This window comes from Triturus cristatus, chromosome 1_2 (genome assembly GCF_964204655.1).
Source record: "Triturus cristatus chromosome 1_2, aTriCri1.1, whole genome shotgun sequence".
NCBI lineage: Eukaryota > Metazoa > Chordata > Amphibia > Caudata > Salamandridae > Triturus > Triturus cristatus.
This window is the reverse complement of record NC_140580.1, coordinates 1197272131-1197290214: the sequence shown is the minus strand read 5'-3', so window position 1 is coordinate 1197290214 and position 18084 is coordinate 1197272131. Positions and strand designations below refer to the sequence as shown.

At 55.5% G+C, this 18084-nt stretch overlaps 1 protein-coding gene across 3 annotated transcripts in view; it reads left to right on the top strand.

Annotated features, from left to right (window-relative positions):
• Nucleotides 1–18084, top strand: part of COL27A1 (collagen type XXVII alpha 1 chain) — a 2221286-nt gene that overhangs the window by 648722 nt on the left and 1554480 nt on the right. For all 3 annotated transcript variants that reach the window (XM_085614179.1, XM_085614180.1, XM_085614178.1), the window contains exon 7: nt 11887–11940. In XM_085614179.1, coding sequence (XP_085470305.1) covers nt 11887–11940 — 54 coding nt within the window. The remainder of the gene's footprint in view (nt 1–11886; nt 11941–18084) is intronic.

The following is an 18084-nucleotide window of genomic DNA, read 5'->3' as shown; positions in this document are numbered from 1 at the left end:
TGGCCAGCTGTGCCATATGGTGCTGTGGCCAGCTTTGCCCTTACAGTGCTGTGGACAGCTGTGCCCTACAGGGGCGTGGCCAGCTGTGCCCTACAGGGGTGTGGCCAGCTGTGCCCTCCGGGGGTTTGGCCAGCGGGCCCTACTTTTCTGTGGCCAGTGGTGCCCTACGGGGGGGTGGCCATCTGTCCCCTAGAGTGCTGTGGTCAGCTGTGTCCTACAGTGCTGTATTAAGATGTGCTGTATAATACTGTGCTTAGAAAAGGCCTACAGTGCTGTGCTCAGCTGTGCTCTACAGTGCTGTGCTCAGCTGTGCTCTACAGTGCTGTGCTCAGCTGTGCTCTACAGTGCTGTGCTCAGCTGTGCTCTACAGTGCTGTGCAAAGCTGTGCTCTACAGTGCTGTGCTCAGCTGTGCTCTACAGTGCTGTGCTCAGCTGGTTGTGCTGTAGGATGCTGTGCTCAACCGTGTCCTACAGTGCTCGGCTGTGCCAAAGACGGCTGTGCTCTGTTAAGTATTAATGTGCTGTAGTGGAATGTGCCCTGTAATGTTGGGCTCAGCTGTCTCGTGTGGCTGGGGTAGACTTCTGCCAGTTGGGCAGTCCCTTATGGGCAGGGCAGTGTTCTGTAGACTGGCCGAACCCTGTGGCAGCGTGCTGCGGCAGTCTACTGTTGTAACAGTTTAATGTAGACTGGTTTGTCTCCTGTGATCGAGGCAGTTGCCTGTAGATCGGTCCATCTCCTTGGAGCGAGGCAGTTGCCTGTAGATCAGTCCCTCTCCGGTGAGCGAGGCAGTTGCCTGTAGACCGGTCCATCTCAGGCCGTGGTACTCATTGTACGGCCCGCGGGCCGCCAGCGGCCGACGGGCCTTTCCTGGCGGCCCACGGACCTTGCCTTGCAGTTTCCAGCCCGGCAGTAAACACAGAAGAAGACCACAGGAGCATAGGTAGTGAATAGGTAGTGAATAGGTATTCACTACGTATGCTCCTGCGGCCATCTTCTGTGTTTTCTGCCGGCCTTTGTGACGTCATTGCACCTTCAGAAAGCTTCCTAAAAGGCCCTTTAAAAGTCAGCTGTAAGTGCTTTCCCAGCTGAATTTTAAAAGGGCGTTTTGGGAAGCTTCCTGTTTGGAAAGAGACAGGTAGAGACAGAGCGCAAGTTAGAGGCAGAGAGACAAATAGAGACACAGAGACAGATGGAGGCACAGAGACAGACAGAAGCAGATAGAGACAGGGACAGACAGAGCTAGATAGAGACTGAGACAGATAGAGACATATAGAGACAGGGACAGACAGAGACAGATAGAGGCAGAGACAGATACTGACAGACAAACAGATACTGACAGATAGAGACTGATACTGATAGAGACAGAGACAGATAGAGGTAGAAACGGATAGAGGCAGAGACAGAGATAGAGACAGATAGAGACAGGGAAAGACAGATAGAGACAGGGAGAGACAGAAAGAGACAGACAGAGGCAGAGACAGACAGAGGCAGAGACAGGTAGAGGCAGAGACAGATGGAGGCAGAGACAGATAGAGACAGGGATAGAGATAGACAGAGACAGATAGAGACAGAGGTAGAGACAGAAAGAGAGAGAGACAGATAGAGGCAGAGACAGCTAGAGACAGGCAGAAACAGGTAGAGGCAGACACAGAGGCAGAGACAGATAGTGATAGAGGCAGAGATCGATAGAGACAGAGATAGAAACAGAGATAGAGACAGAGATAGAGACAGACAGAGACAGATAGAGACAGATTGAGGCAGATAGAGATAGAGACGGACAGAGACAGATAGAGACAGGGACAGAGACAGATAGAGACAGTAACAGGGACAGAGACAGGGACAGACAGAGAGACAGACAGAGAGGGAGACTGAGAGACAGACGGAGAGGGAGACAGAGACAGACAGAGAGGGAGACAGAGAGACAGACAGAGACAGACGGAGAGGGAGACAGAGAGACAGACAGAGAGGCAGACAGAGAGAAAGGGAGACGGAGAGAGGGAGACGGAGACGGAGAGAGGGAGACAGAGAGAGGGAGAGGGTGGCAGACAGACAGAGGAGGGAGACACAGGGAGACAGACACAGGGAGACAGAGGGAGACGGACGCAGGGAGACAGGGAGACGGATGCAGGGAGACAGACTCAGGGAGACAGAGGGAGGGAGACAGATAGAAGGAGGAGGGAGACAGACAGGGGGAGAGAGAGAGAGAGAGAGGGAGACAGGGGGAGGGAGACAGAGGGAGATGGGGAGAGAGAGGGAGGGAGATCAAGTGAGACAGAGAGGGAGATAGAGGGAGGGAGACAGATAGAGTGGGAGAGAGGGAGGGAGAGATAGGAGACAGAGAGAGGGAGAGAGAGATAAAGAGAGATGTTTGTATGCCGGGTCTGGTGGCTCAGTGGACAAATGCGTCCGCTGCAGGGGCCTGTGTTCAACGTCATGGTTCCAGTTTTATTTTGCTCTAGCCCTGCCCCCCGCCCCCACTGACCCTGCCCCCGCCAGTGCAGCCCGCGGCCACAAACCACACTGTAAATTTTGCCCAGAGAGAAAGTTAGTGAGTGCCAGAGGCGCAACTAGAGCCAAATTTCGGGGGGGGGGGGGGCTAAGAAAAAATTTCGGGGGGGGGGGGGGGCTGAATCTTTTCGGCCATAGGCAGAGTGGAGCTGCAGGGGCTCTTAGAAGGGGTGAAACAACAGCGAGGCCTCATTAACATGCAAATGGTCTTTTAAAGACCTGTGAAGTGCTGTGTTGCGCCGGGAAGCTGTTTCATCCCGGGCTGCCACACGCGACGGGGGGGGCTGGAGCCCTGTGAGTCCAATGGGTGTTGCGCGCCTGGTGAGTGCCCATGATCTAAGGTGAGCAAGGCATTTGCCTGATTACGATCCATCTCCAGTCAGTGAGGCGGTTGCCTGTAGAACAGTCCATTTCCGGTGAATAAGGCAGTTGCCTGTAGACCGGTCCATCTCTGGTGAGCGAAGCAGTTTCCCTCAGATCGATCAATCTCCAATGACCGAGGCCGTTGCTTTTAGAATGGTCCATCTCTGGTGACCGCGGCAGTTGCCTGTAGAGTGGTCTGCAGCAAAAACCAAAGGAAATGATGGACGGAGTGTTGAACATTGCAAGCACTCACCCCCAGTCAACCGATCTGGGTTTCATCCATCACCGTTCTTTAGCCCACTCTGCCACCCCAGTTTAGACATGGCCATATGCAAATGAGTCTGAGCCTGTGCCTCATGGGAACAGTCCAGCCCGAACTGCCAAGCCACGTCTTCCCTGGACCGGAAACAAGCTTCCTAGGACCAGTTTCTGGCATTTCAGCCGTCTTAAGCCAGGCTTGCTTGAATCCAGTGGCAAAGTGAGCAAGGGACTCACGTCTGAGCATACCCTGCCAACTTATGGCGAACAAAGCAAACACCAAAGGAAATGATGGACGGAGTGTTGAACATTGCCTGTAGACCGGTCCATCTCTGGTGAGCGAAGCAGTTTCCCTCAGATCGATCAATCTCCAATGACCGAGGCCGTTGCTTTTAGAATGGTCCATCTCTGGTGACCGCGGCAGTTGCCTGTAGAGTGGTCTGCAGCACACATAAAAAGAGAAAAACTCCTAAAAGAATTGTTTTCGTGCTGGAAGGTTTCCCTTCCTGAACAAAAACCATGCTGCATGCAACACTGGTACCTTTGCACCATGGTGCTCGAAGCGTTGGCGTTTGCCAGCCACATGCGGGCGGGAGCAAGGAGAGGAAATATTCATGCCCTCGCCATGTGACACAGATAAATGTTTGCCCAGGGGACTGCAGAACCTACTGGGTGACTTCAGTGGGGTTTGCACAAAAAAGGGCCTAGCTATTAACACTCCAATGTGCTGCCCTCCTAAAGGGGTCCAAAACAAGTTTAGAGGGAGCAGCTCTCGCTTGGTAGAAGGAGAACATACCGCTCTGGGACTGATATACACACAATGTAAAATTGAAGCCCCACATACAAGGGGTCGGACTTGAGCTGAGGCAAGCTGCCACTGTATCATACTGGCCACTGTCAGTGCAGTAATGAAACTTGAGGGGGCCCCCAGTATCCGGACCCAGTCAGCTCCCAGGCCCGCCCATGCACAGTACCGGAGGGGCTCCCAGGCTCCAGACCCAGTCAGCTCTCAGGCCCAGTACTGGAGGGACCCCCAGGCTCTGGACCCAGGTCAGCTCTCAGGCCCGCCCGTGCACAGTGTCGGAGGGGCCCCCAGGCTCCGGACCTAGTCAGCTCCCATGCCCAGTTCCAGAGGGGGCCATAGGCTCCAGACCCAGCCAGCTCTCAGGCCCAGTAACGGAGGGGACCACAGGTTCTGGACCCTGCCAGCTCTGAGGCCCGCCCGTGCACAGTGACAGAGGAACCCCCAGACTCCGGACCTAGTCGCCTCTCAGGCCCAGCAACGGAGGGGGCCCCAGGCTCCGGACCCAGTCAGCTCTCAGACCCAATTCCGGAGGGGTCCCCAGGTTCCGGACCAAGTCAGCTCTCTGGCCCCCCCATGCACAGTGCAGGAGGGGCCCCCAGGCTCCAAACCCAGTCAACTCTCAGGCCCACCTGTGCACAGTGCCGGAGGCGCCCCCAGGCTCCAGATGCAGTCAGCTCTCAGGCCCAGTACCGAAAGGGCCGCCAGGCTCCGGACCGAGCCAGCTCTGAGGCCCAGTACCGGAGGGACCCCCTGGCTCCAAACCCAGTGAGCTCTCAGGCGTGCCCGTGCACAGCGCCGGCGGGGCCCCCAGGCTCCAGACCCAGTCACCTCTCAGGCCCAGTACTGGAGAGGCCCTAGGCTCCGGACCAGTTAGCTCTCAGGCCCAGTACCGGAGAGGCCCCAGGCTCCAGACCCAGTCAGCTCTCAGGCCCGCCCGTGCCCAATGTGGAAGGGGCCTAAATGCTCCAAACCCAGTCAGCTTTCAGACCTGCCCATGCACAGTGCCGGAGGGGCCTCCAGGCTCCGTACGTAGTCAGCTGTCAAGCCCAGTACTGGAGGGACCCCCAGGCTCCAGAACAAGTCAGCTCTCAGGCCCAGTGCCGGAGGGGCCTCCAGGCTCCGTACGCAGTCAGCTGTCAAGCCCAGTACTGGAGGGACCCCCAGGCTCCAGGACCAGTCAGATCTCAGGCCCGCATGTGCATAGTGATGGAGGGGCCCCCAGACTCCGGACCCAGTCACCTCAGGCCCAGTACCGGAGGGGCCCCAGGCTCCAGACCCAGTCAGCTCTCAGGCCCGCCCGTGCACAGTGCCGGAGGGGCCCCCAGGCTCCAGACCGAGTCAGCTCTCAGGCCCAGTACTGGAGGGACCCCCAGGCTCCGGACCGAGTCAGCTCTCAGGCCCGCCCGTGCACATTGCCAGTGGGGCCCCTAGGCTCTGGACCCAGTCAGTTCTCAGGCCCAGTACTGGAGGGACCCAAAGGCTCTGGACCCAGTCAGCTCTCGGCCTGGTAGCGGAGGGGACCCAGGCTCCGGACCGTCTGCTCTCAGCCCGCCCGTGCACAGTGCCGAAGGGGCCCCCAGGCTCCAGTCCCAGTCACCTCTCAGGCCCAGTAGTGGAGTGGCCCCCAGGCTCTGGACTGTCAGCTCTCAGGCCCAGTCCCAGAGGGGGCGCCAGGCTCCGGACCCAGTCAGCACTCAGGCCCAGTTCCCAATGGGCCCCCAGGTTCTGGACCCGGTCAGCTTTCAGGCTCCCCTGTGCGCAGTGCTGGAGGGGCCCCCAGGCTCCAGACCCAGCCAGCTCCCAGGCCTCCCATGCACAGTGCAAGAAGGGCCCGCAGGCTCCGGACCCAGTCACCTCTCAGGCCCAGTACCGGAGGGGCCCCCAGGCTCCGGATGCAGTCAGCTCTCAGGCCCAGTACTGGAGGGGCCCCCTGGCTCCGGACCCAGTTAGCTCTCAGGCATGCCCGTGCACAGTGCCGGCGGGGCCCCCAGGCTCCAGACCCAGTCACCTCTCAGGCCCAGTACCGGAGAGGCCCTAGACTTCGGACCAGTCAGCTCTCAGGCCCAGTACCAGAGCGGCCCCAGGCTCCAGACCCAGTCAGCTCTCAGGCCTGCCCATGCCCAGTGTGGAAGGGGCCTCCAGGCTCCAAACCCAGTCAGCTATCAGACCTGCCCATGCACAGTGCCAGAGGGGCCCGCAAGCTCTGGACCCATTCAGCTCTCCAGCCCAGTGCCGGAGGGGACCCCAGGCTCCGGACCCAGTCAGCTCTCAGGCCCAGTACCGGAGGGGCCCCCAGGCTCCAGACCGAGTCAGCTGTCAGGCCCAGTACTGGAGGCACCCCCAAGCTCCAGACCCAGTCAGCTCTCAGGCCCGCCCGTGCACAGTGCCGGAGGGGCCCCCAGGCTCTGGACCGAGTCAGCTCTCAGGCCCAGTACTGGAGGGACCCCCAGGCTCTGGACCGAGTCAGCTCTCAGACCCGCCCGTGCAAATTGCCAGTGGGGCCCCCAGTCTCTGGACCCAGTCAGCTCTCAGGCCCAGTTCCCAAGGGGCCCCCAGGTTCTGGACCCGGTCAGCTTTCAGGCCCCCCGTGCACAGTGCTGGAGGGGCCCCCAGACCCAGCCAGCTCCCAGGCCTGTCCATGCACAGTGCCAGAGGGGCCCGCAGGCTCTGGACCCAGTCAGCTCTCCAGCCCAGTGCCGGAGGGGACCCCAGGCTCCGGACCCAGTCAGCTCTCAGGCCCAGTGCAAGAGGGGCCCCCAGGCTTCAGACCCAGTCAGCTCTCAGGCCCGCCAGTGCACAGTGCAGGAGAGGGCCCACAGGCTCCAGACCCAGTCATCTCTCAGGCCCAGTACGGGAGGGGCCCCCAGGCTCAGGACCCAGTCAGCTCTCAGGCCTGCCCATGGACAGTGCTGGAGGAGCCCCCAGGCTCCGGACCCAGTCACCTCTCAGGCCCAGTACCAGAGGGACCCCCATGCTCCAGAATTTCAGCTCCAGGCCCAGTACCGGAGGGGCCCCCAGGCTCCGGACCAAGTCAGCTCTCAGGCCCAGTACTGGAGGGACCCCCTGGCTCCAGACCCAGTTATCTCTCAGGCGTGCCCGTGCACAGTGCTGGAGGGGCCCCCAGGCTCCAGACCCAGTCACCTCTCAGGCCCAGTACCGGAGAGGCCCCGGGCTCTGGACCAGTCAGCTCTCAGGCCCAGTACCGGAGGGGACCCAGGCTCCAGATCCAGTCAGCTCTCAGGCCCGCCCGTGGCCCAGTGTGGAAGTGGCCTCCAGGCTCCAAACCCAGTCAGCTATCAGGCCTGCCCATGCACAGTGCCGGAGTGGCCCCCAGGCTCCGGACCCAGTCAGCTCTCAGGGGCGCCTGTGCACAGTGCTTGAGGGGCCCCCAGGCTTCGTACGCAGTCAGCTGTCAGGCCCAGTACTGGAGGGACCCCCAGGCTCCTGATTCAGTCAACTCTCAGGCACGCCTGTGCATAGTGACAGAGGAGCCCCCAGGCTCCGGACCCAGTCTCCTCTCAGGCCCAGTACAGGAGGAACCCTCAGGCTCTGCAATGTCAACTCTCAGGCCCAGTACCGGAGGGCCCCCCAGGCTCCAGACGCAGTCAGCTTTCAGGCCCAGTACCGGAGGGGGCCCCCAGCCTCCGGAACGAGTCAGCTCTCAGGCCCAGTACTGGAGGGACCCCCAGGCTCTGGACCGAGTCAGCTCCCAGGCCTGCACATGCACAGTGCCGGTGGGGCCCCCAGGCTCTGGACCCAGTCAGCTCTCAGGTCCAGTATTAGAGGGACCCCAAGGCTCCGGACCCAGTCAGCTCTCAGGCCTGCCCGTGCACAGTGCCAGAGGGGCCCCCAGGCTCCGGACCCAGTCACCTCTCAGGTCTGGTAACGGAGGGGCCCCAGGCTCCGTACCATCCGCTCTCAGCCCGCCCGTGCACAGTGCCGAAGGGGCCCCCATGCTCCAGACCCAGTCACCTCTCAGGCGCAGTAGCGGAGGGGCTCCCGGGCCCTGGACCGTCAGCTCTCAGGCCCTGTTCCCAAGGGGCCCCCAGGATCCAGACCCAGCCAGCTCCCAGGTCTGCCCATGCACAGTGCCAGAGGGGCCCGCAGGCTCTGGACCCAGTCAGCTCTCCAGCCCAGTGCCGGAGGGGACCCCAGGCTCTGGACCCAGTCAGCTCTCAGGCCCAGTGCCAGAGGGGCCCCCAGGCTCTAGACCCAGCCAGCTCTCAGGCCCGCCAGTGCACAGTGCAGGAGAGGGCCCACAGGCTCCAGACCCAGTCATCTCTCAAGCTCAGTACCGGAGGGGCCCCAGGCTTGGGACTAAGTCAGCTTTCAGGCCCAGTACCGGAGGGGCCCCCAGGCTCCAGGCCAAGTCAGCTCTCAGGCCAAGTACTGGAGGGACCCCCAGGCTCCGGCCCAGTCAGCTCTCAGGCGTGCCCGTGCACAGTGCCGGTGGGCCCCCAGGCTCTGGACCCAGTCAGCTCTCGGCCCAGTACTGGAGGGAGCCCCAGTCTCCGGACCCAGTCAGCTCTCAAGGCCCGCCAGTGCACACTGCCGGAGGGGCCCCCAGGCCCGTGCACAGTGCCGGTGGTCCCCTCAGGCTCCGGACCCAGTCACCTCTCAGGCCCAGTACCGGAGGGACCCCCAGGCTCCAGACCCAGTCAGCTCTCAGGCCCAGTACCGGAGGGGGCCCCAGGCCCCAGGCTCCAGACCAAGTCAGCTGTCATGCCCAGTACTGGAGGGAGCCCCAGTCTCCGGACCCAGTCAGCTCTCAGGCCCGCCAGTGCACACTGCCAGAGGGGCCCCCAGGCTCGGGACCCAGTCACCTCTCAGGCCCACTACCGGAGGGACCCCCAGGCTCCGGAATGTCAGCTCTCAGGCCCTGTACCGGAGGGCCCCCCAGGCTCTGGACGCAGTCAGCTCTCAGGCCCAGTACCGGAGGGGCCCCCAGGCTCCTGACCGAGCTAGCTCTCAGGTCCAGTACTGGAGGGACCCCCAGGCTCTGTACCGTCAGCTCTCAGGCCCGCCCGTGCACAGTGCCGAACGGACCCCCTAGCACAGTGGGAGCTGCTGTTACGTCGCTGGCCTCGGTATGGGGGCACCTGAGATGCAGTAATGCAAGGAGGCCCTACAGGGAGTGTTGCCCTTACCGGAAGCGGCCCTAGGGTTGGAGCAGGCATGTACCAAGCATTTTATAACAGGTCATTCTGGACCACAAAATAAAGTGGGACACAATCCTGCGTCCAATGCAATACATATAACACAAAAAAAACAAAAAAAAACAAAGGCTCAGGCAGGACATAAGGTTTGTATGTTATACAGAAAATAAAACCAGCAAAAATGAACGACGACACCGTTACACATAAGTAATGAATTGAGTTGTGTTTATGGTGTGCAGTAAGTCAACGGCATTTCGATCCCGTAAAAACAATACTGGGATCATCATCAGGACATAATATTACATGCCTGAGAAAGAATTGCCTGTGAAAAGAAATAGAAGAAATGGGGAAAAGGAAAAAACAATAAGAAGATAAACAAATGAAATGCACATCCATAACAAGAAGGTGCTGGCGAGGAATGGGTGGCATGCACCCATTATGACGAAGTCTTGTGCTAGGTGCCAGAAGCCTATATCATGATTAGTGTGGCAGACTATGATGACGGCTGGCGATCAGCGCCGAGTGCGGAAAGTGAAGAGTTACGCTAGTGATAAGCCGGAGGGTTCGAAGCCACGAATGGGGCACCTGGGCACTGAGAATGGCGGGGTAGATGAACCACGATAATTACTGTGGTAGTTCCTTTAGTTAAGGAGACCCTGGCAATTGCAACGTCGAACCCTCCGGCTTATCACTAGCTTAATTCAGCACCTTGTTGTTAAGAATATGCGTTTAATTAATTTATTTTCTTATTGTTTTTGTTACTTTTCTTTTCCCCATTTCTTCTATTTCTTTTCACAGGCAATTCTTTCTCAGGCATGTAATATTATGTCCTGGTGATGATCCCAGTATTGTTTTTACGGGATCGAAACGCCGTCTGCACACCGTAAACACAACTCAATTTATTACTTATGTGTAACGGTGGTGTTGTTCATTTTTGCTTGTTTTATTTTCTGTATAATATACATGCCTTATGTCCTGTCTGAGCCTTTGTTTTTGTTTTTTGGGTATTTTTTTGTGTTATATGTATTGCATTGGACGCAGGATTGTGTCCCACTTTATTTTGTGTCTCGAACTCAAATATTATTAAAATATCCCTATCCGGCTGGACAGCCTTAATATAGCACTGATTCAGAGTCTATATCTATTCCATCTCAACATGTTCAGTGGATTAATGACCCTTTATTGTTTTATGGAAATTTCCCAGAAATAAACTATGACTCACTCACTTAGACTTAGCAGTCTTCTGCAGGTGTGACACTCTCCTGTGAATGGGGCTGTCTCTTGCATGTGTGGCTGTCTCCTGTGGGTGGGACAGACTCCTGTGGGTGGGACATTCCCCTGCATGTGAGACAGTGTCCTGCAGGAGGGGCAGCCTCCAGTGACTGGGACAGTCTCCGTGGATGGGACAGTCTCCTACCGATGGGCAGTCTCCTGTGGGTGAGACAGTCTTCTGCGGGTGGGACAGTCTCCTACCGATGGGCAGTCTCCTGCGGGTGGGACAGTCTTCTGCGGGTGGAACAGTCTCCTGCGGATAGGTCCATCTCCTGCGGGTGGGACAGTCTCCTGCGGATGGGACAGTCTCCTGCAGGTTGGCCAGTCTCCTGCGCATGGGACAGTCTCTTACCGATGGACAGTCTCCTGCAGGAGGGACAGTCTCCTGCGGGTGGGACAGTCTTCTGCGGGTAGGACAGTCTCCTACCGACGGACAGTCTCCTGCAGGTCTGACAGTCTTCTGCGGGTGGAAGAGTCTCCTACCGGTGGGCAGTTTCCTGTGGATGGGACAGTCTCCTGCGGCTAGGACCGACTCCTGCAGGTGGGACAGTCTCCTTCAAATGGGACAGTCTCCTATCGATGGGCAGTCTCCTGCGGGTGGGACAATCATTTGCGGGTGGAACAGTCTCCTACCGCTGGGCAGTCTCCTGTGGGTGGGACAGTATTCTGTGGGTGGGACAGTCTCCCACCAATGGGCAGTCTCCTGCGGATGTGACAGTCTCCTACCAATGGCCGGTCTCCTGTGGATGGGTCAGTCTCCTATTAGTGGGGCAGTTTTCTGCGGATGGGTCAGTCTCCTGCGAGTGGGACAGTTTCCTACCGATGGGCAGTCTCCTGCCTGTGGGACAGTCTTCTGCGGGTGTAATAGTCTCCTACCGATGGGCAGTCTCCTGCGGCTGGGACAGTCTCCTGCAGGTGGGACAGTCTCCTACCGATTGGCAGTCTCCTGCGTCTGGGACAGTCTCCTACCGATGGGCAATCTCCTGTGTGTGGGGCAGTCTCCTGCAGATGGGACAGTCTCCTACTGATGGGCAGTCTCCTGCGGGTGGAACAGTCTCCTGCGGGTGGGACAGTCTCCTACCGGTGGACAGTCTCCTGTGGGTGGGGCAGTCATCTGCGGGTGGAACAGTCTTCTCTGGGTGGAACAGTCTCCTGCGGATGGGACAGTCTCCTACCAATGGGCAGTCTCCTGCGGGTGGGACAATCTTCTGTGGGTGGAACACTCTCCTACCGATGGGCAGTCTCCTGCGGTAGGGACAGTCTCCTGCGGATAGGACAGTCTCCTGCGGGTGTGACAGTCTCCTTCGGATGGGACAGTCTCCTACCGATGGGCAGTCTCCTGCGGAAGGGACAGTCTCCTGCGGATAGGACCGTCTGCTGCGGGTGTGACAGTTGCCTGTAGCCCTTTAGAGGTGTCAGAATGTGGCCTTGTAATTGTAAAGCAGAGTCCAGAGTGAAGGGCCCGGAAGGCTGTCGGTCTGTCTGTCTGTCTGTGCTGACCTGTGTCTCTGCTCTTCTTCCAGGGGGCGCTCGGCCTGCCCGGACTGACTGGTCTCCCTGGGCCTGTGGGGCGGAAGGTAAGAGACGCGACTTCTTGCGTGCGCTGCGTAGGTTTGAAGTCACAGAGGCTTCTTGGCGCTATGAGCAGGTTCTACTCTTCGGCTGGAGGCGCTATTGATGCTCTAGAGGCTTTTTTCCCGCCTCATACACAGTTGTTGATCAGCTTCGACAGCACATGAATCACTGTATATATTAGAACAAGCATTGGAATAGCAAATAGGTCTCGCTTTTGGGGCCTTATAAGTATAAGTAAGTATCTAAAAGTATTGGGAAGGTTTAGGCTGATGGAGCAAGAAATCTGTGACTCACATCTAAATGCGTGTGTCGAGCGAATTGTGTCCATGGGTCACGTTGAATAGGGAAAGTGATGATTAATCCTTCATGTCTAGGGTACAGTCGCCAGTGTGTCCAGTTGTGGAGATGCCAAAGTAGGCGCCATGGATGGTGGGTGTGACCGCAAATAAGTGCACACAGTAGGACAACCGCGGTGTGAGGCGTTCAAGAGAAAATATATAGAAATTGGAGTGTCTGTGCACAAACCAGGGCGTACTGGGCCTCGCGCCATGGGATGAAACTATGGTCATTTGAGGCAAGAACTATGTAGATGGATGTGAGGGATAAGGGAGCACGTTAACCATCTGGGGCCATAACGGTAGTATTCAAGAGCTGTTTGGGGGAAAAAACATAAACAATACATTGTGAAGTAGGTGGTATCTCAGAGCTGGATGCTACATACCGTGTCTATCGTATCAAATGTGTGCGTGGAACTCAAAAGTATGCAGGTCTCCTAGTGACAATAGACCGTGTCCACGATCAGGCGAAATCACGGGTGTGATGGCGCATCCATGGCCTCCTTGATAAGGGCCCAAAGATGTGTGTCTGGCATGGGGGGGAAAAGACATAATGAGCAAAATCCCACCAAGATTCATGGGACAGAGTCTGGTAAAAGCTGGTGCGAAAGTTAGGAACAAAGTGGACAATAGCGATCTGTATTCAAAGATGCTTCAAAAGGTGTCGGTGGGCGCAGAGGTCAAGAAGAACCCTGTGTCGCCCCAACAGAAATAAAGAAATAAGGCTGGCGAGTACAAGGGTCGTGGGTAGCCCAAAGAATGGTCCTCTGTGTGTCAGGCACATATCAAGGGTGAAAGCAAGGAGTCATTTGAAACAAACATGGGCCCACATGTGATTATCGGAGATTATGGGGGGTGGGTTGCCGTGTGGGAGTGTAATCAGAAAAAGGCATCAAATTACAACTCGCTGTATCCACGTTGAATCTGAGACATGCTGGTATTGAAGAAATAGGAGACCCAGTTAAGGCCCGGTGCGCATAAAGCAAGTAGTGGTCTGGGATACAAGTGCACAGAGATTGCACGGGACAACAGTGGGCTAGTTTGAGACTTAACGGCGATGTGGGCAGTCATGCTTGGGTGTATACCCGCTGTGTCAATAATGAGTCTTACACTTGCAAGCGCAAAGGGAATGGGCCTCAGTACCCCTATAGGGTGCCGTGGTCTAGCAGTATGGTGAAAAACCACCGCACGGGGACATAAGAGGCTAGTACATGCCCTACGGGTGTGGCCTGCCGACAGGGGACAGCAGGGAGGTAAACGAGGGAAGATGGCATGCAGGACGCAGACTGCAAAAAATTTCCAAAACGTGGACGTCTCGGGTGATGGAGGAAAGCCCAGATTCAGTCCCCCAAGGCGGAAACTACCAGATGAGGTGTAGTGACCAATTGGAGATTGGGGAAGGGCAGAAAGGTAAAAAGGTGGAAGGGGGCAACGGTATGAGGGCTGAAAACAATAAGGACAGACAGGCGTGAGTAGCAGAAATGCGTGAAGGTAGGCATGCACAAGAACGCAAGCAGGGGAAAGCGACTACTAGGAAAGAGTGTTGCATATCGGTGGGGAGGCATCCCGCTTACCTGGAGCCGTGAGCGACCTTAGCTCCATCCTGGAACCGCCTTAGAGTAGAGTGGAATCCATTGTCAGTGAGTTGGGCCGGTATATATAGCACATACAATTACACGCTCACCGGAAAAAGTGAAAGATGAGAGACTCTGGGGGCGTGTGTCATACCTGGTATGTTATCGCTGTCTGCTAGTAACCCTGCATGTAAGGAACGTCAGGAATGTGTCAGAAAACCTGATCCAGCACGGCGTCCGTTGTTGTCATGGAAACCGGGCCAGAGAAAAAGTCAGGGAAGAGAGACTGCCGGGAATGGCAATAAGTCTAATACCGCGCCTTCGTCCGCTGAAAATGAAAAATGGCAACTAAAGTAGAAATTAACATGATAGAAAAAAAAAATGTAAGAAAGGAAAAAGAAAAAATTGAAAAGACTTGTCCCCCGTGGAGTGTGGACTGACATGAAAAACCAAAATGCGGTGACTGCAATGGCCTGTGTAGTCCAGGAATCCTCAATGGTGTGGGGTGCAAGCCCGGCGGGTTGCAGGGCAGAATCGAAAGTAGCAAATCAAATGCCATGAGTGCTGCAAAGTTACAAGGTGTGCCAATATAACCCCACGTGGGATCTAAAGTAATGCACATATAGAACAAACATTGGCCGCTCAGCCGTGAAAGTGACATGGCCGTGAAAGTGATCGCGATGCACTTAATGACCCGTGACGGGGGAAAGACAGATGGTGATGCGCGCATGCACGCACGCGTAACCGCAAGCTTGAGGCCAGCAATAGCCTGCGGTAGCACTTTCAAAACCCACTTACTAAATGTCTCGCAGCGCAGCATACGCGCTGGTTCAGGCGAGACCTAAAAAGCAGGTTGGAATAAAAGTCCGGTTTACAGCAGGTGTAGACACTACGAAACATGAAGCTGGGGTTCACACCGCAGGGGTGCAAGGCCTGTGCTCCTTGTGAACACACTGGGTTGTGTCTTGTGGTCTGTTGGGTGTGGGGGGGTGTTACTGACTCGATGACTTACTGGCAGGGTAAATCACTGCAAGCCCTGCCCACCCCCCATAACTATGTGACGAGTGGGCTGTACCGACTCTAACCTGAAAGAAACACATCTCCCTGGCTGTGGCTCCTCCCCTTCCTGTGAGCCATAGGCTCCTCCCCTTACTGTGAGCCATAGGTAAACATGACCTCGAAACAGGGCCTTCAATGCCTGACAGCCCTCAGTGACTGTCTACCCTCATTGCCTGGCAACACACCATCACAGGGTCGCCCCCTTACTGAGGACAAGGGACTTCATTAACTGAAGGCTATGAATCGTCCCCCCCCCCTCACGGACCCCGCCCTCTGCGACTTCTCCATCAGATGGCGAGTACCTCATCGGTGCCTCTTACAGCATCTTCAATACCATCCTGTCCTGGAAGCTTTCCACTGGCGGGAAGAAAGCATCCACAAAGCCACTTTGAAAAGCCCTATCTGAAGCACTTGGAAGTGGATAACTTCAGGCCTTTCGGCTTCCTCTCCCTGCAAAGATCCGAGAGTAAAGTTTGAGGAAGGAAATCGGGGCCTTTATGGAATCCACCATCATCCTTGACCCGGCTTACCATGGGTTTAGACCTAACTACTGCACTGAACCATCTCTTATAGAAGAGACTGGAGAAATCGGGGCCATTGTCGAAGAAATCGGGGCCATTGTCGAAGACATCAGGGCCATTGTCGAAGACATCAGGGCCATTGTCGAAGAAATCAGGGCCATTGTTGAAAACATCAGGGCCATTGTCAAAGAAATCAGAGCCATTGTCGAAGGCATCAGGGCCATTGTAAAAGAAATCAGGGCCAATGTCAAAGAAATCAGGGCCAATGTCAAAGAAATCAGGGCCAATGTCAAAGAAATCAGGGCCATTGTGGAAGAAATCAGGGCCATTGTCGAAGAAATCAGGGCCATTGTCGAAGAAATCAGGGCCATTGTTGAAAACATCAGGGCCATTGTCAAAGAAATCAGGGCCATTGTTGAAGAAATCAGGGCCGTCGTTGAAGACATCAGGGCCATTGTCAAAGAAATCAGGGCCATTGTCGAAGAAATCAGGGCCATTGTCAAATACATCAGGGCCATTGTCAAATACATCAGGGCCATTGTCAAAGAAATCAGGGCCATTGTCAAAGAAATCAGGGCCATTGTCGAAGAAATCAGGGCCATTGTCGAAGACATCAAGGCCATTGTCGAAGACATCAGGGCCATTGTCGAAGACATCAGGGCCATTGTCGAAGACATCAGGGCCATTGTCGAAGACATCAGGGCCATTGTCAAAGAAATCAGGGCCATTGTCAAAGACATCAGGGCCATTGTCAAAGAAATCAGGGCCATTGTCGAAGACATCAGGGCCATTGCCAAATACATCAGGGCCATTGGAACAGCTGAGGTTGGGGTTGCCAATCGCTGTAATCCTTTAGATACCTGGAATTCCAGTCCAGGACAGTGTTCGATTGTCCGGGAATGTATTCCTCTATTACCGATATCTGGTGTTTCAGGCAATAGTGCAAAAAATCTTTAGCTATCTCCACTAGCAAGAAGACCTAGTACCTGCCACCAACTGATATATCTCACTGCCGAGATATTGTCCATCCTGAGCAGGATGCAACAAGAGACCTGTTTGGGGGAGAGCGCGCGTATCGCAAATGACCATGTCAACAACTCCAGACAAATGACATGGAGGGATAGTTCTTAAAGGGATCATCTTTCTCCTGTGTAGATATCTATGAAACGCGCTCCCCCGCCCCAACGGCTGGCGTCGACTCTATAATGACTTCCGGTTGAGAGCCAAAGATAGCTCTGCCGTGCCACACCTCTACATAGCCCAACCACCATTGCATCTCTTCCCTTACTTCCTGTGTTAGCAGGACCAGATCCGTGTAAGACAAACCCTTCCGTAGGTGTTGGATCTTTAGTCTCTGAAGGGCCTGATAATGCAGGGGGCCCGGGAAGATAGCCTGTATTGAGGATGCCTATAACCCCTCTACTCTGGCGATTGTCCTGAGGGAGGCGTCTGTCTGGCTAGCACTGACTTGAGTTCTTTCTTGAGATCTCGTAGTTTCGACTTGGTTGAGTTCTGCAAAAGGGAAATTGTCATTTGTAAATGACGGTTGGCTAGGATTCGAGTCTGCGCCATGATCAGTATGTCGTCTAGATACACTATCATGCGAATGCCCTGCTCTCGAAGATGAGCTATCACCGGCTTCATTACTTTGGCGAAGCACCATGGAGCCGAGGAAAGCCCGAAAAGAAGGGCCAAATATTCCAACCACTGGTTCCTCCATTGAAACTGTAGGAAATGGGGATGGGGAGGAAAAATAGGAATCGCCAGGTATGCGTCCTTTAGATCCAGACGGCCCATCCAATCTCCCTTTTTTAGAAGGTCTGCTAAGAGATGGATGCCCTCCATCTTGAAGTGCTTGTAAACCATGAAGTGGTTGAATTCTCTCAGGTTCTACACTAACCTGTGACCACCACCTTTCTTCTGCACCAAGAAGACATTGCTGCAAAAAATGCGAGGGCCGCTGTCGCAGTAGACAATTGCGTGTTTCTGCAGCAATTCCTCTATCTCTGCGTCTATAAAAGCATATTCTTGTTGGGAAAAGGTGAGTTGTCTCGGGTGTATGGTTTGGTATTGAGTTTGGTCAAAGTCTCGTTGAAAACCCTGAATGGTCTGAATTATCCATGCATTCTGCGACAACACTTTCCAATTGTGTATGAAAAACTGAGTACGACCCCCCCCCCAAAGGCAACTGAGATGTCTCGGTAACTCTTACCTGTAGAATTCTGGGCTTGGAATCCTGCCCTGTGTCTGACTCTATTAAATCAGCGCTTGCTGAACCTCTGTCTCGTGGGGTGAAAGGTGCCTCCTCTGGTAGAGTCCCAGTCGCCTCTACCACGTCCGTAGTCTCCTCTGGGAGGACCTTGGTGTGAGAAGTTGGCCTGGTATATGCTGTCCACTTGTAAAGTGGGCACCTTGCACCAGTCCAAACGACCGTTATGGTGATTAGGTTAAAGACAACCTTTTTTTAAAGCTATCCTAGTGGTAGCTGTGGAGAGCAGTCTTTAGGCTAAGTCTCAAAGGAATGTAAAGCAGCTTGTTTTACCAGATCAGAACCTCCTGAGTAACCAAATGAAAGGAGAACCACACAAGTGTTATATAAAATATATGTTTAAACACTCTCTACTAATCTCTATACGAGATTAGAGCACAAAGCACAC